The sequence below is a fragment of the Amblyraja radiata genome, chromosome 23 (genome assembly GCF_010909765.2).
Source record: "Amblyraja radiata isolate CabotCenter1 chromosome 23, sAmbRad1.1.pri, whole genome shotgun sequence".
Lineage (NCBI taxonomy): Eukaryota > Metazoa > Chordata > Chondrichthyes > Rajiformes > Rajidae > Amblyraja > Amblyraja radiata.
In genome coordinates this window covers 22,795,510-22,823,504 of record NC_045978.1, presented here as the reverse complement: position 1 = coordinate 22,823,504, position 27,995 = coordinate 22,795,510, and the positions used below count along the sequence as shown (strand labels likewise).

At 45.6% G+C, this 27,995-nt stretch overlaps 1 protein-coding gene across 7 annotated transcripts; it reads right to left on the bottom strand.

Annotated features, from left to right (window-relative positions):
- Positions 1–5: 5 nt before the first annotated feature.
- rbck1 (RANBP2-type and C3HC4-type zinc finger containing 1) lies at positions 6–27,655 on the bottom strand. 7 transcript variants are annotated; one of them, XM_033041781.1, is made up of 13 exons: positions 27,574–27,655; positions 23,646–23,733; positions 22,112–22,256; positions 18,395–18,488; positions 17,098–17,302; positions 14,001–14,101; positions 11,298–11,471; positions 8,824–8,984; positions 8,033–8,144; positions 6,459–6,638; positions 5,117–5,215; positions 3,985–4,128; positions 6–2,029 (listed from the first exon to the last, which is right to left on the bottom strand). In XM_033041781.1, exons 2-13 carry the CDS (start codon positions 23,695–23,697, stop codon positions 1,949–1,951), a joined length of 1,548 nt encoding a protein of 515 aa, XP_032897672.1. In that variant the 5' UTR covers positions 23,698–23,733; positions 27,574–27,655; the 3' UTR covers positions 6–1,948. The 7 variants fall into 7 exon arrangements, with proteins under 7 accessions (XP_032897672.1, XP_032897675.1, XP_032897673.1 ...); XM_033041784.1 differs by having other exon boundaries at positions 22,112–22,253; XM_033041782.1 differs by having other exon boundaries at positions 27,541–27,648.
- Between the last annotated feature and the right edge of the window lie 340 nt (positions 27,656–27,995).

Here is a 27,995-nt window from a genome sequence, read left to right as displayed (position 1 = left end):
CTGCATCTCACATTAGAAGTACTTTATTAAACGTTTCATAAATTGCAGCAAGAACATTGGGGGCTAAAACTTTCAGATCAGAACGGTCATATCAGTGGAAAAAATATATATTACATAAGCAATATTTAATCATCTATACTCACCTCAACAAATGAAACACCTCAGAAAAATGACCGTACCAAATTAAGACTCCTTCCAGAAGCTCCCTCTATGCTTAATATGTCTGGATAATAATTCTGATAATAATTCACAAGTTCTGTCATGATAGGACTAGGAGTATATGAGGTGTTTTGTGCAGGAGGGTGGGTGGGGTTCAGTTACCAACTGGATTTACCTGCTCAGCCACTTAACTATTTGATCACATCTTGGCATTGCTAGTGGGGTGAACGTTGGCCACCTCTGAAGTCAATGGCTTGCTCAGTCATTTCAAAGGGCAGTTATGTGCCATCCAGTTTGGCGTGCCTGGACATCCATATAAGGGTGTCAGATATCCTCCTTGTAGCACATTGTTGAGCGAGTGGACTTTACGACAGTCCAGTAGCTCCCTAGTCACCGTTCCTGATACTGGCTTTAGACTTTAGAGATACAGCGTGAAATCAGGCCGGCCCTTCAGCGCACCGAGTCAACGCCGACCAGCAATTCTCCCCAAACGTTGCGTCACTGTGCCGCTCTTTGTTCCAGATTTATTATTTGAATTCAATTGCCTCAGTAGATTGGAGGTATTAAACCTGACTGATCTTGGATTCTGGATATTGGTGCGGTAACTGAACAGTCTACAGCCATAACAGTCAAGCACTTGAGCAACTGTAAGGTCTTTTTGCATCCTTTTCCAGGGAACCGAGCAAGGCCAGTAAATACAAAAGAAAAGTGCTGGAGGAACTCAGCAGGCCAGGCAGCATCTGTAGATGGAATGGACTGGCAACATTTTGGGTTGGGACACTTCTGGAATCCCTCCAGCGCTTTGTATTTTGCTCAAAATTCTGGCATCAGCAGGTCCTTGTATCTCCAAGATCAGTAGATGAATGGGGATAGATCTTTTTATCAGGGTCTGACGAAGGGTTCTGACCCGAAACGTAACCTATTTGTTTTCTCCAGAGATGCTGCATGACCCACAATGTTACTCCAGCATTTTGTGTCTATCTTGTATCTTTTATCAGAGTTAATTTATCAGATCAAACGTACACATTGAGAAGTGAATGGGAATTACATTAATCATCCATTTTTAAGTATGTGCTGAGACCCGGCTTCAAGCCTTCCTCGGCTTATTTAGGGAAGACCTCATGGACTTTCCCCAGAAGCAGAAGCTCCACCCTTGGACCTCCTTTTTATACCCAGTTAAAGAAATTAGACTCTTTCTCACTCTGCTTTTTATGCAACACACTGGTTGTAATTGAATTTCCAAACTAGGCTAATGGTCTAAATGAGGCCACTGATTTAGTGCCTGGGAATTAACTCTACATTGGTCCCATCTTGTTTTGTTCAGAACACTTGCTGCCTAAGGCAAGATACTTCATCCTGCGCCTCCTTGTGTGATTTGCAATCTGCTCCTGGAATGTGGTGATGGCTTTTCGCAAGTTTAGTAACTAATTAATTGTTGCTAACCATCCAGCTTTGGTACACAATGGCCAGTAACTTGATTGCAGTCTCTTCGACCCAATGGGGCATCTGCCCCAATTCCGGCACAGTCACAAGCATTGTGTTTCGGCCAGTTACAGAGATGACTAACAGTGCTCTGAAAGTGCTCAGTTACAGTGATTTAAATGCACTAAAAAAACCCTTCTTTCCTCAAAGTTTTAAAGTCAGTACTTTCAAATCAGACACGTGTCTATCTGTGTTAGGAGACGATCATCATAGTTTTAGTTTTCTGGCTAGCTTGTCCAGAAGAAGTAAGTCTAAGGTACTGTGCTGTGGCCTTTGCTGCATTGAGGCAGAGATAATTGAGTGTTCTTCAGTGGCAGTTCTGACACCTGGGATGACATGGTTGACCATTGATGCGGCAGCGACATCCTCCACTGGTGTCACCGGTCCCCTGAAATAGACAGGAAAATGTATAAAATCATTGCATTAACAAAATAAATAGGGCTGAATAGTGAGAGGCCTGGTTAGAGTGGATGTGGCGAGGATGTTTCCACTAGTGGGAGAGTCTAGGACCAGAAGGCACAGCCTTAGAATAAAAGACCGTACCTTTATAAAGGAGGTGAGGAAGAATTTCTTTAGTCAGACTGTGGTGAATCTGTGGAATTTATTGCCACAGATGGTTGTAGAGGCCGTCATTGGGTATTTTTACTGCAGAGAATGACAGATTCTTGATTAGAAAGGATGTCAAAGATTATGGGGAGAAGGCAGGAGAATGGGGTTGAGAAAGAAAGATAGATCAGCCATGATTGAAAGGCGGAATAGAGTCAATGGGCCGATTGGCCTAATTTTGCTCCTGTGACATGAACTTATGAAGGTGTGGAAAAGGATGCAAAATGCTGGAGTAACAGAACAGGTCAGGCAGTATATCTAAAGAACATGGATAGGTGAGGTTTTGGGTCGAGACCCTTCTTCTGATGAAGGGTCTCGACCTGAAACGTTGTCTATTATGTTCTCCAGAGATGCTGCCTGACCTCCCAAGTTAATCCAGCACTTTGTGTTCTTGTGTGTATCAACCAGCATCTGCAGTACCTTGTTTTCACAATAAGGTATAGAACCTGTCGGATCTTATTGCAAGCTCAAGATGTTGTATCTTGCTGCACTGTATTTGTTTCATACATTCTTACCAAATCATCTGTAGAACTCTTTCTACTTCTGTCACCATTTAGGGCCTGTCCCACTTAGGTGATTTTTTTTTTTAGGCGAGTGCCGGCGACTGTCATAGTCGTAGCAGGTCGTCGATAAACCGGCGACTGGACCTCCCCTACGACAATGTCTATGACAATGTCTACAACAACCTACCACCTAGTCGACGTCAAGCTACGGCAAGCTACCGGCAACCGGCGACCCATTAGGACGTCCACCTACGACAACCTACAACCACACAGGCGACAAGCGAAGTCAATCTACGTCCACCCGCGATAAGCTACGACCCTGTCGGCGACAACTGAAGACGGCTGAAGACAATTCAGTCGCCGGTACCTGTCGCCGGTTAACGTAGGTAGTCGCCACCGAAGTTAGCACCGGCGACAACCTACATCGTCACCTGGCGACGACCTACGACAGCACCTACATCAGGAGAAGACAAGCTACGACAAGTCCACGGTCGCCAACTGTCGCAGAAAAGTTTTAAACATTTCAAAATCCAGCGGCGACCAGAAAAACGCTACGACTCTTTGGGCGACTGAGGAGACTACTCACGATCATACAGGCGTCACCCCGGCAAAGGTGTGGTGACTGCCTAGTCGCCTAAAAAAATGGCCTAAGTGGGACAGGCCCTTTTGTTTTTCTATGTCTTTGTTCATTCTGATTTGATCCTTCACTGAAGTTGGCTTCATGGGGCAGGGTTTAAGATAAAGGGGGAAAGATTTAGTAGGAGGGGAAACATTTTTACACAAAGGGCGGTTGGGTTACGGAAGAAGTTTCTAGAGGAGGAAGTTGAAGCAGATATTATCACAAGGTTTAAAAACCATTTGGGAAAAGTATATGGATAGGATGGGTGTAGAAGGAATGTGTAGGAAAGAACTGCAGATGCTGGTGTATCCTGAAGATAGACACAAAGTGCTGGAGTAACTCAGCGGGTCAGACAGCAGCTCTGGAGGAATAGAATGGGTGATGTTTCGGCTCGGAGCCCTTCTTCAGATTTTAGAAGGATATGGACCAAACACAGGCAGGTGTGACTAGTGGGGCATGTTGGTCAGCATGGGCAAGTTGGATGATGGGCCTGGTTTCACGCTGTTTGACTCTATGACTCTAAAAGCAGGAGTAGGTTGCTGTGTAGCATGCTGGATTATTTCTGAAATAATTTGTAGCTACATTTTATGTAAAAGAGAAATATTGAAGCCATACCTGAGGTCCCCAGCGAGGTCCCTTGGTCACCCAGCAGATTTCTACTTTGCACATGGTGCAGCGTATCCAGTCACAGCCATCTTTCTTCTGGACCACAATCTTGCATTTAGGACAATGCATGGCCTCTCCCCGAGTCACAAGCGACTGTAAGGTAAGTGGGCAAACAATTAGAATATACTATTCAATGGTGCACTCCAAATTCGTGAGGTTTTGGCAAGGATGATTATATATATTTTAAATTCTGAATAAGGTTTATTTTGGGGGGGGGAAAAAATTGTCCAAAGTACAATGGCCAAAAGGGTGGCTACCTTACAGCACCAGAGACCCGGGTTCAATCCTGACGGCGGGTGCTGTCTACCGTGATGGTGTGGGTTTTCCCCAATTGCTCCCGTTTCCTCCCACACTCCAAAGACATATAGGTTAGTTGTAAATTGTCCCTAGTTTGAAGGATAGTGCTAGTGTACTGGGATCACTGGTTGGTGCGGATTCATTAGGCAGAGGGGCCTGTTTCCGCGCTATATTCCCAATTTAATCTAAACCAAGACCTCGTGGATTGATTGCAAGTGTTCGGTGAAACAGTTACCTTGTCTACGCTTGGTCTCACCAATGTAAAGGAGGCCACATTTGGAGCATCAAATACAGTAGACTGGGTTGGGAGATGTGCATGTGACTCTGTCTCACCTGGGGTCCCTGGATGGAAATGAGGGAAGTGTAGGGACAAGTGTCACATCCCTTGCGATTGCAAGGGAACGTACCCGGGGAGAGGGCAGGCTAGGTGTGAAGGGATGAGTGAACTAAGGAGTTGCGGAGAGAGTCTGTGGAAAGCAGTGGCGATGGGAAGTCTGTCCATGTTGTTAGAGAATATAAGGTTCTAGGAAATTGAGCCAGTTCCCAACGGCAGCATACATTCCCTATGCAACTAGATCTGCAATTTTAATATGGTATTGGAACCCGAGTTGCTTTACAGGAAGACCAAATCCACTCACAGCCAGGTACCTTCTCATAACGTGTGACAGACTGCAATTTCTTGGGTCTTGAGAACATGTTTTCCCCTTCACTCTTCCTATACAATGAATGTGGGGACCCAAAACTTTAATGTAACACTTCATCAGAAGATGATAAATGTATTTACCTTGAGCATCTCAGCAGTTTGTTTTGCAGCTTCATCATTTTGAGCATGAATTTTGAGATTGTCCTGGTATTCCTTGCAGTTTATCCCTTCGTGTATTGCCTGTGCACATGAGGAGAAACAATATTTGTTTTAAATTATATAGGTTTTGATCATTTTTGCCTTTATTTGTTCTGTGGTAATTAATTCTACATTGCATTCCACAAAAAGGCCTTTGGCAGTAGCCTTCATCAGTCAGAATATTGAGTAGAGAAGTTGGGAGGTCATGTTGCAGTTGTTTAAGATGTTTTGGTGAGGCTGCATTTAGAGTATTGTGTTCAGTTTTGGGCACCATGTTGTAGGAAAGATGTTGTCAAGCCGGAAAGGGTGCAGAGAAGATTCATGAGGATGTTGCCAGGACCCGAGAGCCTGAGCTATAGGGAGAGGTTGAGCAGGCTAGGACTCGATTCTTTGGAGCGCAGGAGGATGAGGTGTACAAAAGCATGAGAGGAATAGATCAGGTAGCGGCACAGAGTAGGGGAATCCAAAACCAGTGGACATAGGTTTAAGGTGAGGGGGGGGGGGGAAAGAGATAATAGGAACCTGAGGGGTAACTTTCACACAGAGTGGTGGGTGTATGGACCGAGCTGATGGAGGAAGTAGCTGAGGCAGGTGCTATCACAACATTTGAGAAACATTTGGACAGGTACATGGATAGGACAGGTTTAGAGGGGTGGCACTAGTGTAGATGGGACATGTTGGTTGTTGTGGGCTGTTTCCACGCTGTAAGGCTCTAACTCTATGACAATGTGCATTGTACTTTATTAAGCTGTACTGGATGCTAATATCTCCCCTTTACCCAACACTTTTCATTCTGAATAGCGGTACCAATAATGACTTGGCTTAAAGCATCCAGCTCACAAGGATAGAGGTTCAAGCCCTCTGTTCCCTGATCTTTCAAAAATGTATCTACTTTAAATGAACTAGCATCTGCAAACTTCCAGAATAGAGAATCTGAGAGATTCACCATCCTCTGTGAGAATTTTCTACATACTCTTACAGTTTTAATAGTTACTGCTATCTGTGGCGATGAATTCTACAGATTCACCCTCTGGCTAAAGAAATTCCTCCTCATCTCCTTTCTAATGGTAGATCCTTTTATTCTGAGACTGTGCCCTCTTGTCCTAGACTTTCCCACTTGTGAAAACATCCTCTCCACATCCACTTTTTGATTCAGGTCTCCTTAAGACTCTTCCCTGAAGAATCATCAGTTTTGGGCTTTAGACTTCCAAATGACGGTCTTTTGTGGAATTACAATATTTCTCTGGCTTCTTTCAGAAAGCCCTCTGGTGCAAGTCCTACCTACCTTGCACACCAGGCAGTTGGTCTTCTTGCAGAGGGGGCAGGGAAAGTCATTGATCTCATCTTCGTAGATGCACCAACCCTTGCAGTCGGGTGTCTGGCAGTGGTAGCTGTTCCCGCTGCTGTTCTCTGCAATTGCCAAACTCTTGTCCAGGTAGCTACGATACTCATCCACTGTTAGGAGCTATAAGGGACCACATCAATTGTAGTGTTAATACAGGGGTAAATACTAATGGGTGGCATACAGTGGCGTAGCTGGTAGAGCTGTTGCCTCACAGCGCCAGAGATGCGAGTTTGATCCTGATCTCGGCTACTGTCTGGAATTTGCAGTCTCTCCCTGTGACCACGTGGGTTTCCTACGGGTGCTCTGGTTTCCTCCCACACTCCAAAGACGTACAGATTATGTGCAGGCAAATAAGAAAGTGACTTAGCATTATGTTTGGCACAGTCATTGTCACACACCATGTAGAAACAATGAACTGCAGATGCTCCTTTATACCAAAGATAGACACAAAATGCTGGAGTAATTCAGCGGATCAGACAGCATCTGGGTGAAAAAGGATGGGTGACGTTTTTGGTTGGGACCATTCTTCAAACGTCACCCGTCCTTTTTCTCTGGAGATGCTGCCTGATCGGCTGAGTAACTTCAGCATTTTGTTTTTATTTGCTAAAGAGAGTAAACAAGCTAGAGGGTGCATGAAGGATGGATAGGACAAAGAGAACGTTTCTGATGGAGCAAGACCAAATGGTTGGTGTTGGAGGTTAATTGGCAAGTCAAGAGTGTTTTATTGTCATATGTCCCAGATAGAACAATGGAATTCTTATTTGCAGCAATTGTGATGCTTTGTTTGTGCTGTGTTCCTGATGGCAAAGCCATAGGATGTGCATACAGATCAAGCTGTATTAATGGATACAGATAAACTGAGCCGAAATCATAGTAAAATTACAGAGAAAGTGCAGATGTTTTAAAAGTGCAAGTTCCATAATGTGGTAGGTTGGGAGATCAGCAGTGCTTGCATTTTGTTTAGCTGCACATTCTCTGTAATTCCAATGCTATAATGTTCTAACGCTATATTCTTCACTCTGATACTTTTCTCTTTGCACTACCTGTTGTACTTGTGTAAGGCTTGATTGTACTCGTGTGTACTATGATTTCAGTGGATAGCGAGCAAACACAAGACAATAATATACCAATGGTTAACATACCCCCTGCACCCAAGTTGGAGATGGTTGGGTTGTTCTCAGAATAATGCACGGTGGCACAGCGGTAGAGTTGTGGCCTTGCAGGGCCAGAGACCCTGGTTTGATCCTGACTACGGGTGCTGTGTGTACATTCTCCCGGTGACCACGTGGGCTTTCCCCGGGTACTCCGGTTTCCTCGCACACTCCAAAGACGTACAGATTTGTAGGTTAATTAGGCTTCAGTAAAAATTGTAAATTGTTCCTAGTCTGTAGGATAGTGCTAATACACATGGATCGCCGGTCGACACGGACTTGGTGGGCCAAATGATCCGTTTCTGAGCTATATCTCTTAAACTAAAGTAAGAGCACAAAGTGTCAGATGTGAAGAACACTCACGTGTTTTATCTCACGTTCCAGGATTTTGCTGTTGCAAGAGTAAAGGTCGTTTATGAATGGACAGGCCACATCTGCTTCTGTGCAGGTTAGGATTGTTCCCTTCAGGCAGTCTCTGAAAGTGATGATCCGTTGTCAATAAAATTCACTCTGTTTCTTATTCCACCCATTTTATGCTTCATTTCCCACCCCGACCTCCTCCCGCAGTCCTTCCATTGAGAGAAACTTAATGGACCAGGAGGGCACCCAACTCAACCCGAAGGATCCCGACGCGAAACATCACCCTTTTTCTCCAGAGTTTCAGCCCGACCCATTGAGTTACTCCAGCATTTTGTGTCTATCATCAGTCGCACCTATATTTGTGTCATGGAGTCATACAGCAAGGAAACAGGCCCTTCGGTCGACCGAGTCTACACCGTCCAGAGATCCCCCCCATCCCCCCCCCCCCCCCCCGTACACTAGCACCATCCTACACACTGGGGACAATGTTTACAATTTCCAGAAGCCAATTAACCTCCAAACCGGAAGTCTTTGGAGTGTTGGAGGAAATCCGAGTCCCTGGAAAAACCCACATGTTCACAGAGAGAACATACAAACTCCATATAGACAGCATCCATGGTAAGGACTGAACCCGGCTCTCTGGCGCTGTAAGGCAGCGACTCTACTGCTGCACCACTGTGCTGCCCACATGTTTGCTGGTCATACTGTACACACCAAAGCCTGTAACCATACTGTTCAACAACGTTCCCCATAGTACCCTCTGCTATTACGGTGCAACAAAAGGTGTCTCTTACTTGCAGAAGATATGTAAGCACTCTCGAAGAGTTACACCCTCACGTTGGTCCAGGGTGATTAAACAGATTGAGCACTCAAACTCCTCTGATGCTGATACCAGGTTTTGATCATCTGTTTCCAATATCAGTTGGTAATTTCGTTCTCGCTCGAGTACCATTGACTAAGAAATAAAAATTAACACCTTGGGTTACAGAATTCATCTCTAGCTTCATGCCACTGCGATCTAATCCCTTCAAATGCCAGTTTTTGATTGTGTAGGAAGGAACTGCAGAATCTGGTTTATACTGAAGATTGACACAAAATGCTGGAGTAACTCAACGGAGTTCTCAATGGAGAAAATGGATAGGTGACGTTTCTGGTCGGAACCCTTCTTCAGACTCGGTCTCAGTCTGAAGAAGGGTCTCTCAGTCAGATTCAGTCTGAAGAAGGGTCTCTCAGTCAGATTCAGTCTGAAGAAGGGTTCCGATCCGAAACATCACCTACTTTGTTTCACCAGAGATGCTGCCTGACCGGCTGAGTTACTCCAGCACTTTGTGCCTAACCCCAGTTATTGACCGTGGTGGAGTTCTTCCTCGACCAGAGGAGCAACCTATACCCAGCCACTGACACCCTCCTCCGCTTAGCGGAGTTGGTCCTCACCCTCAACAACTTCACATTTGACTCCTCCCATTTCCTCCAAACACAAGGCGTAGCTATGGGCACACGCATGGGCCCCAGCTACGCCTGCCTCTTTGTCGGGTACGTTGAACAATCCTTGTTCGAGGCGTACCAGGGCCCCATCCCCGACCTCTACCTCCGTTACATTGACGACTGCTTTGGGGCCACCTCCTGCACCTACACACAACTGACTGACTTCATCCACTTCACCACCAACTTCCATCCGGCACTCCAATACACCTGGACGATTTCCGACACTTCCCTACCATTCCTTGACCTCACCATCTCCATCGCAGGGGACAGACTCCTGACCGACATACATTACAAACCCACTGACTCACATGGCTATCTGGACTACACGTCTTCCCACCATGCCCCCTGTAAAGACTCCATCCCCTACTCCCAATTCTTCCGCTTACGCCGCATCTGTTCCCAGGATGAGACATTCCACACCAGGGCATCGGAAATGTCCTCGTTCTTCAGGGAACGGGGATTCCCCTCCGCCACCATAGATGAGGCTCACACCAGGGTCTCATCCATACCCCGTAACACTGCTCTCTCTCCCCATCCCCGCACTCGCAACAAGGGCAGAGTCCCTCTGGTCCTCACCTTTCACCCCACTAGCCGCCAAATACAACACATAATCCTCCGCCATTTCCGCCACCTCCAACGTGACCCCACCACTCGCCACATCTTCCCATCTCCCCCCATGTCTGCCTTCCGCAAAGACCGCTCCCTCCGCAACTCCCTCGTCAATTCTTCCCTTCCCTCCCGCACCACCCCCTCCCCGGGCACTTTCCGTTGCAACCGCAAGAAATGCAACACCTGTCCCTTCACCTCCCCCCTCGACTCCATTCAAGGACCCAAGCAGTCGTTCCAGGTGCGACAAAGGTTCACCTGTATCTCCTCCAACCTCATCTACTGCATCCGCTGCTCTAGATGTCAGCTGATTTACATCGGGGAGACCAAGCGTAGGTTGGGCGATCGTTTCGCCGAACACCTTCGCTCAGTCCGCAAAAACCTACCTGAACTCCCGGTGGCTCAGCACTTCAACTCTCCCTCCCATTCCCAATCCGACCTCTCTGTCCTGGGTCTCCTCCATTGCCAGAGTGAGCAACAGCGGAAATTGGAGGAACAGCACCTCATATTCCGTCTGGGGACCTTGCGTCCTTATGGCATTAACATTGAATTCTCCCAATTTTGCTAGCCCTTGCTGTCTCCTCCCCTTCCTTAACCCTCTAGCTGTCTCCTCCCACCCTCCCATCCGCCCGCCCTCGGGCTCCTCCCCCTCCTCCCCATTTCCTTCTTTCTCCCACCCCCCATCAGTCTGAAGAAGGGTTTCGGCCCGAAACGTCGCCCATTTCCTTCGCTCCATAGATGCTGCTGCACCCGCTGAGTTTCCCCAGCAATTTTGTGTACCCCAGTTATTGACCGTCAGGTAGTTGGATCAGGACGGGGTTGGAGAGCAGCAGGAATCACAGAGGGGGAGCAGTCAGAGAGGGTCTCACAGAACTCATGTCAGAGAGAGAAGGAGAACTACATCAGTTCTGACCCGGACTCCATCTCGGGCTTTTGTCCACCTATCAGCCAATCAAACCCCATCCTCACCTGTAACCTGTATCCACCTATCATTTGTCAGGTTTTTATCCCATCCTCAACCTCCCTTTTCCAGCCTCCCCCACACCTCAACAATCAGTCCAATGTTGTCCGTCCATCCATCCATCCCCCGACGCTGCCTGACCCGCAGAGTTACTGCAGTATTTTGTGTCCATCTTCAAAGCCAAATGGACATTGTAGTTCTTAAAAACAAACCTACTTGTTCGTATTGCTCAAAGGCTGCATCTTCCTCATTCATCCTCTGCAGTTCTTCCTGGTCAGGTATATAGGTGCGGGGTATATGGTAGTTATCTGGTTTTGCCGTGCTGCACATCTCACACCCTGGACGAGTCGGTTTATTGATATAGGTACATCCTGCACACTCCCAGCCAATCTACCAGGAAGGAAAAAGATGGTTATTCCTATAGAGGAAGGGTCCTGACCCGAAACGACACCTATCCATGCTCTCTAGGAATGTTGCCTGACCCGCTAAGTTACTCCAGCAATTTGCATCCATCTTTATTTTAGACCTGAAACACAGCGTGGAAACAGGCCCTTCGGCCCACCCCAATCAATGGTCACCCCGTACACTTACACTATCCTACACACTAGGGACAACGACGGAGTTTGACAGTGGTGCAGATGTTAAAATGAGTTATTTTTGCCAGTCTAATTCAAGAAAACTTGAGTCAAACCATTGCTGCTTAAATCAATTCTTTATTCTGACAGCGCTGGATAATTCTTTAAACCTTCCAACACAGAGTTAGAAACTCTGGAGCAGGTCGAAAGAACTACTGACTTTGGCATAAATGTAACACAGTATATGGGTAAAAGACAAGGATGGTACAAAAGGAGTAGCAAACTATTAACCAATCATTATGGTTTACCATACATTTAACTTATTTGCATTAACAAATCAACTAAATCCTTTCCATTGATTGACAACACGTATAGTCACATGATTTTCCCTTTTCCGGCCCCTTTACAACCTTCTTCCCCTCTGTGGTTTCTTCAACCTCTTTGCTCAAAATCATTTTATTTCAATAAAGTAAAACCACAGATATAAAACTAATTCTCAGAGAATACTTCTCAGAATATACACATAATACAGCAATCACACAACGCATACATACAAAACATATTTTCACTTTTGGAAAAGAAAGTTATTTCTAAAACTTCAGATTTAAACAAAGTCTAATACTTACAATCGTAATTAAACACAATACACTTCACAATTAATTTTCTTACAACCACATAGTTAAAATACAGTTACTTATGGATTACAAAGATTAAATATGAGTTTTGCCCCATTCTTACAAAGCGGTAAAGATTTTGTTATTTGTTATTTCTAATCACACAATTCCCAACTCTAGCCACATAAAGGCCATTAATTGTCACACTTGATTGCTTCTTCCCAAGCTCGGGTCTAATTTCATTTTGTATTACAACCTCCCCCTTCTATCTGGTTGAAAAGAATGTAAGGCCTCTTTACAACTTCTTATCAATAGCATTCCACACAGCAATTTGAAGATTACTATATGCAAACCCCAATCGTTTGGCTTAGATCAAAACCGAGTTACATTCTCAGTCTTCAATAAACATAAGAAATCCTTTTGCAAAGGTCACACAACCATCACCTATGCCATATCTCTTATCCCAACATAAATACATTTAAACAGCACAAACCATCTCACAGACTAGTATCTACCCTGGGTTCCTACAACCCATTACCATAAACCCCCTTCATGACACAGCCAAGCTCGGAAGGTGTGTCACAAAAGAAGAAGGATGGTGCTCATGTCATGGAGAAAGATCCCATTAACAACCTCCATTATAGATGCCAACCTAAACCAAATACAACTTCTGACAGCATGATTATTGCTTCAAAGCAATAAATAAAGATATGCCTATTCAGATCAACATTTCCATGTTATGATAAGCCATCTGTTCTCCTGTGTGTGCTCTTTGTTCGTTATTTCTTTGTGGAGACATGTATTTCTGAAAGCCCCAACTCCAAGCTCTTCTCTTGCAACTTAACACAAGTTCCTTAAGAACTTATCATTTGAGCAATTTTATTGTATAATATTTCCTCACAGAGGTAGAGTTGCTGCCTAACAGTACCAGAAACCCAGGTTTGATCCTGACTACAGGTGATGTCTGTACAGAATTTGTACGTTCTCAATGTGTGGTTTTCTCTGGATGCTCCGGTTTACTCCTACACTCCAAAGATGTATAGGATTTGTAGGTAGGCTTCCGTAAAAAAATTGTAAATTGTCCTTGGTGTGTAGGATAGTGTTAGTGTACGGATGATCACTGATCGTCACGGACTCAGTGGGCCGAAGGGCCTGTTAACGCACTGTATCTCTAAAGTTTAAAGACAATTTTCAATTAACGGAAGCTCATTTGCCTGCATACAATCCATATCCCTCCATTCCCTGCACATCCGGGTCAGAGTTCTCCCAGACGCCACCATTGTATGTGCCTCCACCACCACCGCAGCAGAGCATTCCGGACGCCCAACATCCTCTATGTGGAAAAACATGCCTCATCTTTAAATTTTGCACCTATCACTGTAAAGCTCTGCCCTCAAGTATTTGATATTTCCATCCTGGGAAAAAGGTCTGACTGTCTACTCTATCTATGTCTCTCATGATTTTGTAGACTTCTATCAGGTCTCCCCTCAACCTCCAGCGTTCCAGGAATAAAAACAATCCAAGTCTGCCCAACCTCTCCCGATAGCTAATACCACCTAATCCAGGCGTTGTTCTGGTAAACCTCTACACCCTTTCCAAAGCCTCCACATCCTTCCTGTAATATACCTGGTCTCACCCTATCAGAGATATTTCCAATGTTCCATTCATCCCTACCCAATCTTCTCTGCCTCAGAAAACATATACGAACGTACAAAATGGTGTGGACTCACCTTTGGAGTTTCTGGCAAAACCCTTGCTTCGTTGAGTTGCGGTTGAGTTCCTCGTGGTTCCAAAACAGGAAGGAAATCTTCATTATTTGCTCTTATTTCATCTGAATCGAGGTAAAAAATGGACAGATTTAGCACTCCAATATCACTCTCCATTCAAATCCATGAGTTGCACATGAATCAAAATGTTTTATTAAAGGTCGGCACGATGGCGCAGCATTAGAGTTGCTGCCACACAGCGCCAGAGACCAGAGTTCGATCTTGGGTACACAAAATTGCTGGAGAAACTCAGCGGGTGCAGCAGCATCTATGGAGCGAAGGAAATAGGCGACGTTTCGGGCCGAAACCCTTCGATCTTGACTGGGTGCTGTCTGTACGGAGTTTGTACATTCTCCCCGTGACTGCGTAGGACTTCTCCGGCTGCTCCGGTTTCCTCCCACATTCCAAAGACTTGCGGGTTTGTAGGTTAATTGGCTTCTGTAAATTGCCCCTAGTGTGCAGGATGTGAAAGTGGTATAACAGAACTAGTGTATGGGTGATCGATGGTCAGTGTGGACTCAGTGGGCTGAAGGTCCTGTTTCTATGCTGTAACTCTAAATTAAACTTCCTTCCACACAAATGTATGACATGGGGTACAATGGGATACTTGCCCACACTGTGGGCAAGTTGGGCCAATGGGCATGTATCCACGCTGTATGACCCTGACTCTCTAAGACTCTATGACACTCTACGACTTTATAAACACTCTATGACACTCCATGACATAGAAACATTGGAAATAGGTGCAGGAAAAGGCCATTTGGCCCTTCGAGCCAGCACCGCCATTCATTGTGATCAAGGCTGATCATCCACAATCAGTAACCCGTGCCTGCCTTCTCCCCATATCCCTCGATTCCGCTAGTCCCTAGAGCTCTACCTAACTCACTTTTAAATGCATCCAGTGAATTGGCCTCTACTGCCTTCCGTGGTAGAGAATTCCACAAATTCACAACTATCTGGGTGAAAAAGTTTTTTCTCATCTCAGTTTTAAATGGTCTCCCCTTTATTCTTAGACTGTGGCCCCTGGTCTGGTCGGCCCCAACATTGGGAACATTTTTCCTGCATCTACTGTAGCTTGTTCAGTCCTTTTATAAATGTATATGTTTCTGTATGATCCTCTCTCATCCTTCTAAGTTCCACTGAATACAAGCCCAGTCTTTCCAATCTTTACTAATATGACAGTCCCGCCATCCCGGGGATTAACCTCGTGAACCTACGCTGCACTGCTTCAATAGCAAGGATGTCCTTCCTCAAATTAGGAGACCAAAACTGCACACAATGCTCCAGATGTGGTCTCACCAGGGACCTGTACAACGACAGAAGGACCTCTTTACTCCTACTCAAATCCTCTCGTTATGAAGGCCAACATGCCATTAGGTTTCTTCACTGCCTGCTGTACCTGCATGTTTACTTTCAGTGACTGGTGTACAAGGACACCCAGGTCTCGTTACACTTCCCTTTTTCCTAATCTGACACCATTAAGATAATAATCTGCATCCTTATTCTTGCCGCCAAAGTGGATAACCTCACATTTATCTACATTATACTGCATCTGCCATGCATCTGACCACTCACTCAACCTGTCCAAGTCACCCTGCAATGTCCTAGCATCCTCTTCGTAGTTCACACTGCAACCAATTCTCTATCCATGTCAATACCCTAACCCCAATACCATGTGCTCTAATTTTGTCCACTAATCTCCTGTGTGGGACCTTATCAAAGGCTTTCTGAAAGTCCAGATACACTACATCCACTGGCTCTCCTTCATCCATTTTACTTATCACAACCTCAAAAAATTCCAGAAGATTAGTCGAGCAGGATTTTCCCTTCATAAATCCATGCTGACTTGGGACCAACCCTTTTACTGCTATCCAAATGCGCAGTTATTACTTCTTTAATAATTGACTCCAGCACCTTCCCTACCACTGTTGTCAGGCTAACTGGTCTATAATTCCCCGTTTTCTCTCTTGTTCCTTTCTTGCAAAGTGGGATAACATTAGCTACCCTCCACAGGAACTGATCCTGAATCTATAGAACATTGGAAAATGATCACCAATGAGTCCACGATTTTTTGGAGCCACCTCGTCGAGTACCCTGGGATGCAGACCATCAGGCTCTGGGGATTTATCAGCCTTCAGTCCCATCAGTCTACCCAATACTATTTCTCGCCTAATGCAAATTTCTTTCAGTTCTTCTGTCTCCCTAGATCCTCTATCCGCTGGTATATCAGGGAGATTGTTTGTGTCTTCCTTAGTGAAGACAGAACCAAAGTACCTGTTCAACTCTTCTGCCATTTCCTTGTTCCTCATAATAATTTCTGTTTCTGTCTCCAAGGGACCCACATTTGTCTTTACTAATCTTTTTCTCTTAACATACCCAAAGAATCTTTTACTATCCTTCTTTATATTCTTGGCCAGCTTACCCTCGTACTTCATCTTTTCATCCCGTATTGCCCTTTTTGTTACCTTCTGTTGTTCTTTGAAAGTGTCCCAATCCTCTGGCTTCCCGCTACTCTTTGCTATGTTATACGCCTTTTCTTTTAGTTTTATTCCATCCCTAACTTCCCTTGTCAACCACGGTTGCCTCTTACTCCCCTTAGAATCTTTCGTCCTCTTTGAAATGAAATGATCCTGCATCTTCTGGATTAAGCCCAGAAATTCCTGCCATTGCTGTTCCACCGTCATTCCTGCTAGAATCTTTTTCCAGTTGACCTCGGCCAGTTCCTCTCTCATGCCTTTGTAGTCCCCTTTGTTCAACTGCAACACTGACACTTCTGATTTGACTTTATGAGTATCTACACAAGCACTGATACACAGGCACACATGCACAAACACAATTGCAGACTCTAAGACTTTGATCTACAACTTTATGACTCTTTAACTATGACTATCTGACCCCATGACTCTCTGAGTTTGATTCAATGACTCTATGACATTTTATGATTCTCTGTAATTCTATAACACCATGATGCTATGACTCACTAAGACACTCTTTAACTCGATGACTCTATGACCATTCCCTCCCACAGTCCCTGCAGTATTTTTGGGGTAGAGTTTCTCACCAGTTGCCATCTGAGCTCTGTCTGGCTGAAGCTGCGCCCTTGGGTTGCGTGCAGCGCCGGCCTGCGCGGCTGTCAGGAGGTACACGTAGGCCATGTCCCCGTCCTTCCTGATGCCGTGAAAGGAGAGAGTCTCTTGGTCCTTGCCCAGACGCTGCGCGATGATCCACTGTTGCAGTGTGGGATGGAAACCGTAGTCTTTGGACATCTTTACCGGCAACAGAAAGAGGAAACAGTCAGAGAGACAGGCCCTTCAGCCCATTGACTTCCTACCGACCATCAACTATCATTCTCTACTATCGATCGCCCGTTCACACTGGTTCTGTGTTATTCCACTCTCTCATCCACTCCCCTACACACTAGGGGACAATTTTACAGAGGACCAATTAACCTATAAACCGACATGTCTTTGGGATGTGGGGGGAAACCGGAGCACACGGAGGAAACCCATGGGGTCACAGGGGAAACGTGCAAACTCCACACAGACTGCTCCCGAGGTCAGGAGCAAATCCGGGGTTGGACAGGCTAGATGCAGGAAGATTGTTCCCGATGTTGGGGAAGTCCAGAACAAGGGGTCACAGTTTAAGGATAAGGGGGAAATATTTTAGGACCGAGATGAGAAAAACATTTTTCACACAGAGAGTGGTGAATCTCTGGAATTCTCTGCCACAGAATGTAGTTGAGGCCAGTTCATTGGCTATATTTAAGAGGGAGTTAGATGTGGCCCTTGTGGCTAAATGGATCAGGGGGTATGGAGAGAAGGCAGGTATGGGATACTGAGTTGGATGATCATCCATGATCATATTGAATGGCGGTGCAGGCTCGAAGGGCCGAATGACCTACTCCTGCACCTAATTTCTATGTTTCTATGTCTCTGGCGCTGATGTGATCTGAGGATTTTCTTTGTTTAACACTTGCAGGATGTTGGCTCTCCTTCCTGTAATTCATCAGTTTGTCCATTATTCTGCACGATTCATGCCTTACATTTTATGGCAACAAACTTCTTGCACAGCCTCAGAATAAAAGGACATTTCTTTAGAATGGGGATAAGGAGGAATTTCTTTAGTCAGAGGGTGGTGATTTTGTGGAATTTATTACCACAGACGGCTGTGGAGGGCAAGTCATTGGGTCTTTTTAAAGCCGAGATTAATAGGCTCTAGTAAGGGTGTCAAAGGGTACGGGGAGAAGGCAGGAGAATGGAGTTGAGAGGGAAAGACAGATCAGCCATGATTGAATGGCAGTAGACTCGATGGGCTGAATGTCCTAATTCTGCTCCTATGACGTGAACATATCGCCTTACCTTTGACTTCAGCGTTGCAATGGTCATGTATGGATACACTTTCATTGTGATGATTGTACCAGTTGTCTGCGAATCTTCAACGCTAACTCTTAACCTACAACATAAGGGGTGCAAATTCATTACCTCAGGAAAGTAGACATTTATTATTTGGCATGGCTGTTGTGTTGTGTGTAAACAATGGCAATGAAGGTAGTACAGGTCCACCACTGATTTTCCAGCACCCTTGGTTCCAAAACCTTTCTGGATTATCCGTTTTGCTGGACCAGCAGAGGTCCTTTCGGGCATCCTCACCAGCCCGCAAAGTCGACTATGGGAATGAATCTGCTGGCTTCGGCTGGGCCAGAGTTCCAGAGTCCTGGCCACAAGGGGAAAATTCAACCAGCCGATCGGCGCAGGAGTACCGAATGAGGTTGAGATCGGCCACCTCACCTGGCCTGGGTGCCACATTTTCGGGGGGGAGGGGGGGGGGGGACTTCCGGGGGATTTTGTCCGGATTACAGACCACCAGTTGCCGGGAAATTGGTGGTAGACCTGTAGCACTGGGAAGGGACTGACAGTTAGTGTAAGGTGTCTTCAGGAATTACAGTGCACTTCTCAATCTGAGAACAGTGCAAGACACAAAATGGTAGAGTAACTTAGTGGGTCAGGCAGCATCCTGGGAAGAGAAATGGTATGGGTTGGGACCTTTCTTCAGGCTGCTTGTAGTAGAGAAAGCTGGAATAGAGTTTAAAGGTTCTTTATTTGTCACATACACCAATTGGTTTAGTGAAATGCAGATTGCCATTGCAGCACATTAAAAAGAATACAACATAACAATAATAAAGAAATTTAAACATAAAAACATCCCCGCACAATGGTTCCCCATTATGAGGGAAGGCACAAAGTCCAGTCCCCATCACCATGTCCACACATAGTCGGGCCTATTGAGGCCTCCGCAGTCGCCTTTACGGAGGCCCGAGGTTCCATGCCCTTCTTGCCAGATGATGGTGCTCCGGCGTCGGGAGAATCCTCTCAGCGGCTTGGGATACCTGGAACGGTGGCTTACTTACCCGAGACCGTGGCTTCCGAAGCCGACAGGCCGTGCTGGATGGAGCTCCACCACTGACGATCTCTGCGAGAGATCCCAGGCTCCCGATGTAAAGTTTAGCGCCGTCGCCCGCTGCTGGCCGCTCCACAGACCCGCAGCTCCGCGATGTTTTTATCGGCGGTCCCAGCATACCGGAGTTCCAGCGCAGCGACCCGGGCAAGGCATCGCCCACTCCGCGATAGCGCTCCAACGCTGTGCCGTCGCCGAAGCCGAGGTTCTGGCCGGTCCCGACAGGAAACGCCGCTCCAGACCCCGATGGTAGGCCACGAGGACAGGTCGAAGGTGCTGCTCGGAGGAAGGTCGCCTCTCTGGCCAGGTAGGGACCCTGAAAAGAAGTTTCCCCCTTCCCTCCCCCCAACCCCCCACATAATAAAGACTAAACCTCCAAAAACAAAACACTTTAGCTCAGTTGAAGAGTTGAAAAAACGGACAGCTGCAGGCTGGGCAGCCATACCCATACAGGACAGCGCCCCCTACCCGGGTTGGGGGCGGGAGAAAGCCTGGCAAGTGATAGGTGGACACAGAGGTGAAAAGGCGACAAGTGTGAAAATGCTGTGGAAATCAATTTAACGACATTTGAAAGAAAAATGGAAAAATAATGGAGGATAAACTATCTACAGGGATGTTAGTAGAGATTGAACTTAATTAAATAGTTCTCCAGGATAGCAATTAGGTCTGCTTTTGGGTTGCTTCATCTGATTTATTGGCCATCTATGGTGGGTAAGATGGTGGGAACTCACTGAAGTGGACAGACAGACTCCCACTGTGCTGTTTAGTGGTGTCTTTAGAACAAACAAGCAACCAGGACATTCCTTGGAGCTGGAGGATGAGGGGTGATCTTATAAAGGTGTATAAGATCATGACAGGAATAGATTGGGTAAATGCACAGTCTTATGCACAGTCTTTTACCCAGAGTAGAAATCAAGAACCAGAAGACATAGGTTTAAAGGTGAAGGGGGGAATTATTTAATTGGATCCCGAGTGGCAAAGTTTTTTACATAAAGGGAGGTGGGTGTATGGAACAAGATGCCGGAGGAGGTATTTGAGGCAGGTACCATTGCCACATTTAAGAAACATTTAGACAGGTACATGGATAGGATGGTTTAGAGGGATATGGGCCAAGCACGGGCTGGTGGGACCTGTGTAAATGGGGCATGTTGGTCAGCTTGGGCAAATTGGGCCAAAAGGCCTGTTTCCATGCTGTTTGATTCTATGACTCTCTGCCTCTTGAGTGTTGTTGGAGCTTCACACATCCGAGCAAGTGGAGAATATTCCACCTCATGCCTCATGCTTTGTAAATGATGGATAGGCTTTGGCTTAGCTTCAGGGGAGATGGATAGGCATCGGGGGAGATGGGTGACAAAACAGTGACCATCTCCTGACTCCCCAAAGACTATCGTCTACAAACCACATTTATGGTAAAAACGTCATCTAATTTGAATCTACCGTTGCAGTGCAATCCCCAGAATCCAGACGGTGGGATGTTTAACGATGGCAAAACCATTCTTTATTCAGGGAGGAGATCAAACATCTTGTTACAGATGGTGATGGTCTGGGAGTTGTGTGGATGAGTCATACAACGTGGAAACAGGCCCTTTGGCCCAACTTACCCACTCCAGCCAAGATGCTCCATCTACATTAGTCCCACCTGCCTGTGTTTGACCCATATATCCCTCTAAACCTTTCCTATGCATGTACCTGCCCAAATGTTCCTTAAACATTGTGACAGCACCTGCCTCAACTACTTCCTCTGGCAACTCGTTCCATATACCTACTGCAAGCCTTTTTTTTTGTAAATAAATAAATAAGTTGCTACTCAGGTTGCTATTAATTCCCCCCCACAAACCTATGTCCTCTGGTTCTCAATTCCTCTAAAGTCCATTGCTTTGGCTTATTCATTTAATGGTTCAACGGTGCTTTTAATGAATGAATACGTTTATTGGCCAAGTATGTACACATACAAGGAATTTGCCTTGGTGCTCCGCTCACAAGCCACAACACGACATACAGTAAACAATTACGAATAAAACATAAAATATTAAAACATTAAGAACAAAAACACCATAGTTTAAACATGTGAATGAAACAAAATACCCATTTGTCATATGTACCGAGGTACAGTGAAATTTTTTTTTTGCATACAGTTCAGTAAAAAATCTGAGTGTGTAGGAATAGTATACGAGTTGCCATGTTTGTTGCCATTTTTCATGATTCAAGTCTAAAGTTGTTATAACTGTAGAGTTCTTAACCCACTCTTTCCACCCCCCCCCCCCTCACCTTAAACCTATGTCTTCTGGTTCTCGATTCCCTTATGCTGGGTAAAAGACTCTGTGCATTTAACTTACTCATCTTCAATCACACTTTTAAAGTATTGTTCCATTAATGGAACTCCTCACCTCTCTGAGAACTAACTAAAGGGAGCCCAGTATTGGGGGGCTACAGAGAACAAAGGGGGGGCCTAATGTGGGAGGGCTCCTAAGAACGAAGTGGGGGGACCGAAGAAGGAATGAGTACATTTTGTAACTTTGTCGGTGTTTTTGTGGCGACTCTTTTGTGTATTTTGTAAAATGCAAAAACAAAGAATTTCACTGACCTAGCCTGGTACAGGTGACAAAGTATCATCAACTCACTTGATTTCTTGTTGACCGTAGGCAGACTTCTTGAGTTGGACGATGACGGGTAGATGTTGCTCAGCAAGCAGCCTGGCACACTCAACCGCTGTTTCCTTGTCTCCCTGTTCAATCGCTCTGCTCAGCTCCTGAGCTGTAGTCTCCGCTGGAAGAATAATACAGGGCAGTGGTCAGTCATCTTGATGATCAAGCTGGAAAGGGTGCAGAGAAGATTTACGAGGATGTTGCCAGGTTTACGAGTTAAGCAGGCTAGGACTTTATTCCTTGGAGTGCAGGAGGGTGAGGGGTGATCTTATAGAGGTGCACAAAATCATGAGAGGAATAGATTCCCCACAGCAGGAGAATCAAGAACCAGAGGACATAGATTTGGGTGAGAGGGGAGGGAAATATAATAGGAACCCAAGGGCAACTTACTTACACAAAGGGTGGTGGGCATATGGAACGAGCTGCCGGAGTAGGAAGTTGAGGCAGGTGCTATTATAACATTTAAGAAACATTTAGACAGGTACATGCATAGGGAAGGTGTAGAGTGATATGGGCAAAACGCTGGCAGGTGGGACATGTTGAGGCATGGACAAGATGGGCTGCATGACCCCATCAGACAAGGGGGGTGGGTGGTGGGAGGCTGGCAAGGAAAAGCAACAGGAAGATAACTAATTCACTTTCTAGCGCTCCCGTTCCATAGACAAGATCTGAAGGAGGATCCCGACCCGAAACATCACCTATCCATTTTCTCAAGAGATGCTTCCTGACTCCAGAACTTTGTGTCTTCTTCTATCATGCGTCACCACGACGGTGATGTGGCGTGACGCGTGGTGACGCATGTAGTGACACGCGGTAATGAGCGGTGTCTCCCTGCCGCCCCAGGATTTTGGAATGGTCAAAATCCTTGCGCGACATCTGCGTGTCTTATCATGTCGTGCGCCCTTTTGCACGATCACGTACGGGTGACGCGTGTTGATGCATGGTGATGCACGGTCATTGCCTATGCTAATTTATTTTTGCGTCGCCATGCATCACCACGCGTCACACATACGTCGTCGTGCGTCAAGATGCGTCACGGCGCGTCCCCTTTTATAGGGAAGCTGGTTCATCAAATGACGTCATGCGCCCCAGATGACGCAACCTGCAGTATCGTGTTACGGATGGACGTACATTGATGCCGCTTGACTGTCGCATGCGTGACTCACGGTGACGCTCGCTCTGTCCCATGGTGACGCGGAGTGACGTACCTTGACGCAGCTGTGTCACATCCTGTCGTACTACTTGACGGTTTTCAGGCGACATCGGGCATCAGTCACTGACGGCGTCGTCGCCCAGAAAATGGTAAAGTGCGACAGTACCTGAAGGCAGCAACTCTACTGCTGCGCCAATGTGCCACACCCCAATTAAAAGAACAGTTCCTACAGACAAGTTAAGACCACTTTCACCCTTGTTCATCTCAACCCACCCATCCAAACGGTCTGTCACCAGACTGCAAATACAATGCATCCACAGCACCATCAGTAAATGATGTGGGATTTGGGAAACTCACCTCTTTTTATCAGGTCTGTGCTCAGATTCCTTTGCACTATCCTGCCAGCCATCTCCAACCTTTGAGGCCAACTACTGCAGGCAGGTCCCTGGGGAACAACCAGAGAGAAATATATCATAACTAAAGGGAGAATGACCGAGGTTTAGAGATACAGCGTGGAAACAGGCCACTAATTCTGCACTAACCCGTGCACTAATTCTATATCCCACTTTCCCATCCACTCCCTACACACTGGGGGACAATGTACAGAAGCCAATTAACCCTCAAACTTTAGGATGTGGGAGGAAACCGGAGCACCCGGAGGAAACTCACACAGTCACTGGGAGAACGTACAAACTCCACACAGACAGCACCCGTAGTCGGGATTGAATCTGGTGCTATAAGGCAGCAGCGCTACTGTTGCGCACTGTGCCACCCAAGATGTGCAAATTGTAAAGAGCCTTGTGTGTTGGTTAAATCAACATTCAGGGGTCCCAAGCATTGCCATGTCTTGCGCAAACTTGCAGATAAGGAGAGTATACAAAAGGAAACGGGTTTAAAGCATCATCCGTTTATTTTTGCTTTATATAACTGTTGTTCTGAGTTGTAAAGGGGAAGCTTGAAAGACAAAAGGAAGCAGTTTCAAAGGTAATTGCTGAAGGGGAAGTACCATAGATGTAGATGAGAAGGAAAGCAAAAAATGGAGGCAACTCGAATGGAGCACCAGAGCACATCAAGCCAGCCCTCCCTTCCCAAGAAATAATGGGATGAATTGGAGATACAAGGAACTGCAGATGCTGGTTTAGGGGGAAAAAAGACACAAAGTGCTGGAGTAACTCAGCCAGGTCAGGCTGAATAAGGGTCCCAACCCAAATTGTCACCAATCCATGTTCTGAACAGATGCTGTCTGATCTGTTGAGATACTCCAGCACTTTGTGCCTTTCTATGATGTGATGAATTGTCTGCTTCCATTAATCCGTATCTAGAGCTGTAATAATCGAGAGCTCCTCATTGGAAACCCTCGGACTATCTTTCATCAGAATTTACTAGTCTTTATCTTGCACTAATCATTATTCCCTCATCCTGTATCTGTACACTGTGGATGGCTTGATTGTAATCACGTACAGTCTTTTTGCTAACTGGATAGTACGCAGCAGGAAATGTTTTTCACTGTACCTCGGTACACGTGACAATAAACTAAACTAAACTATATCCCCACCTCATTGGCTTTCTGCTCTGTCCCACACATTGAATTTGTCTTCTTCCTCGTTTTCAAATCCCTCTATGGTTTCAGTAGCCCTGCAGTTCTTCCAACCTCCATCTCCAGCGCCCATAATGTAACTTAGGGTCCTTCTTCCATCCCTCGTGGACACTCGAATTCTCTCGCTATCTCTCACACTGCTCAAAAGTCAAAATCTTCTCCTTTGTCCCCGTATCTCTGTTTGGCTGATGAGTCCCTATTGGGCACATCAAGATCAATTGTAAGGTCCTAACTATTCCCGCAGCTGAGATGCAGAGAAATACTTTAGCCGAACACCATAGTCCCAGTGACGCTGCGGTAAAGCTGCTGCCTTACAGCGCCAGAGACCCGGCTTCGATACTGACTACGGGTGCTGTCTGTACGGAGTTTGTACGTTTCCCTGTGACCATGTAGGCTTTCTCCGGGTGCTCCAGTTTCCATCCGCATCCCAAAGACATAACATTTTTAGGTTTGAAGAAGGGTCTCGATCTGAAACGTCACCCATTCCTTCTCTCCAGAGATGCTGCCTGTCCCCCTGAGTTACTCCAGCATTTTGTGCCAACCTTCGATTTAAACCAGCATCTGCAGTTCTTTCCTGCACAAGTTTTTAGGTTAATTGGCTTCTGTTAATTGTCTTTAGTGTATAGGATAGAACTAGTGTGCAGGTGATCGCTGGTCGGTGCAGACTCGGTGGGCTGAAGGGCCTGTTTTCACATAGTATCGCTGAACTAAATTAAACAAAGAACTGCAGATGCTGGTTTACAAAAAAGGACATAAAGTTCTGGAGTAACTCAACGTGTCAGGCAGTATCTAGAGAACAGAGATATGATGCCTGACCCACCCAGTTACTCCAACAATTTATGTCCTTTTTTATTGTACATTTAATTTCCAGGAAGGAATCAAATAATTTTTTTTACAACCCAACCTAGTAGCTTATAATCGCCTTTACTTCTAAACTTTAGTTATATTTGACTACTGAGATCTAAATTACCCACTTGCTGCATTGCAATTTAAACATTGTTACAATATGCTACAATTACATGGAGATTCGAGGAACTGCAGATGCTGCAATCTTGAGCAAAATGTGATGTGCTGGAGGAACTCAGTGGGTCAGGCAGTAGATTACAAACAGACCCACAATCCTATATATCTTTGAATGTGGGAGGAAACCGGAACCGGAGGAAACCTACGAAGTCACAGGGAGAACGTGCAAACTCCGTACAGACAGCACCAATAGTTAGGATCGAATCCGGGTCTCTGGGGCTGTGAGACAGCAGCTCTACCGCTGCGCCATTGAGCCGCTCCCTCCTTGCCAACTCAATGAGATATTTTTGAAAGTAGGGTTATCGAGGGATGTAGAGCTAAAGAGATAACAGCAGGTGAACGCAGCTAGGACCCAAGTTCTAAACATATCAAATACCTCCTTTTGTTCCATTAAATGCCTGGATTGTTCTGAAACCGTTCCATAATTTCCCAGCAGGATCCAAGGCGTTAATTGAAACAGAAAGGCCCGACCCCACGCCTTAACACAACCTTTCTCACTTTTCCAGTTCTGACCTGAAGGCACAGAATCATACAGCATGGAAACCTGAAGGCACAGAATCATACAGCATGGAAACAGTGCCTTCCTCCATGCCGACCAAGATGTCCCACCTACGCTAATCCCATTTGCCCATGTTTGGCCCATATCCTTCCAAACCTTTTCTATCAGGGTGGCATGGTGACGCAGCAGTAGAGTTGATGCCTTACAGCGCCAGAGACGCGGGTGCGATCATGACGACAGGTGCTGTCTGTACGGAGTTTGCACGTTCTCCCTGTGAACTGCGTTGGTTTTATCAAGGAGCTCCGATTTCCTCCCACGCTCCAAATACGTAAGGTTTGTAGGTTAATTGGCTTGGTATAATTGTAAATTGTCCCTAGTGTGTGTAAGATAGTGTTAGTGTGCGGGGATCGCTTGTTGGTGCAGACTCGGTGGGCCGAAGGGCCCGTTTCCGCACTGTATATCTAAACTAAACTATCCATGTACCTGTCCAAGTGTCTTTTAAATGCTGTTACAGTGCCTGCCTCAATACCCCCTCTGGCAGCTCGTTTCATATACACACCACTCTCAGAGTGAAAAGGTTGCCCCTCGGGTTCCCATTAAGTGTTAACTTTCTTTCCCTTTCCCTTTCCTGACCTGACTCTGACCTGCTGAGTGTTTCCCGTATGTCCCACTTTTATTACAAAGCTCCAGCACCTGCAGTTTTTAAATGCTTCCACCAAGATCGGATGATAGTGAAAACTGTACGAATAAATGTTGAACTGAATCAGTCACATATCCTGCAGTTCACAAAAACTAAAACACTTTGACAAGAACACAGGGTAGTTCATGAATCTATGAAGCTGTTTAAACGGCATACAAAAGCTGAGCCTTTTAGCCAAGCGAGTTTCTCCTTTACATACCGATAATTAAGAATACATTTTGTGTTAAAGAGACTGCTCCAAATTAACAAAAATTGAAATAGTACCTAATCATCATTACATTTGTGTCCCCTTGCCCTTTTAAATCAATAGCCCCTATTACTTTTTTTTTTTTTAATTTTCCCTCCTACCACCCAAAAAAACAAATCAAACAGATTTCATAAACACAAAATTTATTCCCAGGGAAACCTCAGAAAAGAAAAATGCATATTTTACTTACTTCCTCACAAGAATTCCCAATGAGCTTACCTGTGGAATTGGGGGAGTGTTGTTGATGTCAAGTCGGCAAGAACAATTTTTCACGACTGGATAGTAAAAGTGAAACAAACCCTTTTCCAGGAAGCAAGATGTTTTTTTTAAAGAAGAGGCCCTTGTTTAGTAGGTCACACAGATGCCAGATTAAAGTGCTTTGGAATTAGCAGATGTGGCATTTCCTCAGCTAGAATTGTGGCAAGCTTCCTCGATCAATATGCTTTAACCAACTGTTTTGTTTACGTTAAGATCTATTAACAATAATCCGTGACAAGATAATAAAAATCCAGGGACAGTTTCTTTCCAGCAGTTATCAGGCAACTGAACCATCCCATCGCCAACTAGAGAGCAGTCCTGACCTCCCATCTACAGTAGTTCATTGGAAACCCTCGGACTATCTTTAATCGGACTTTCCTGGA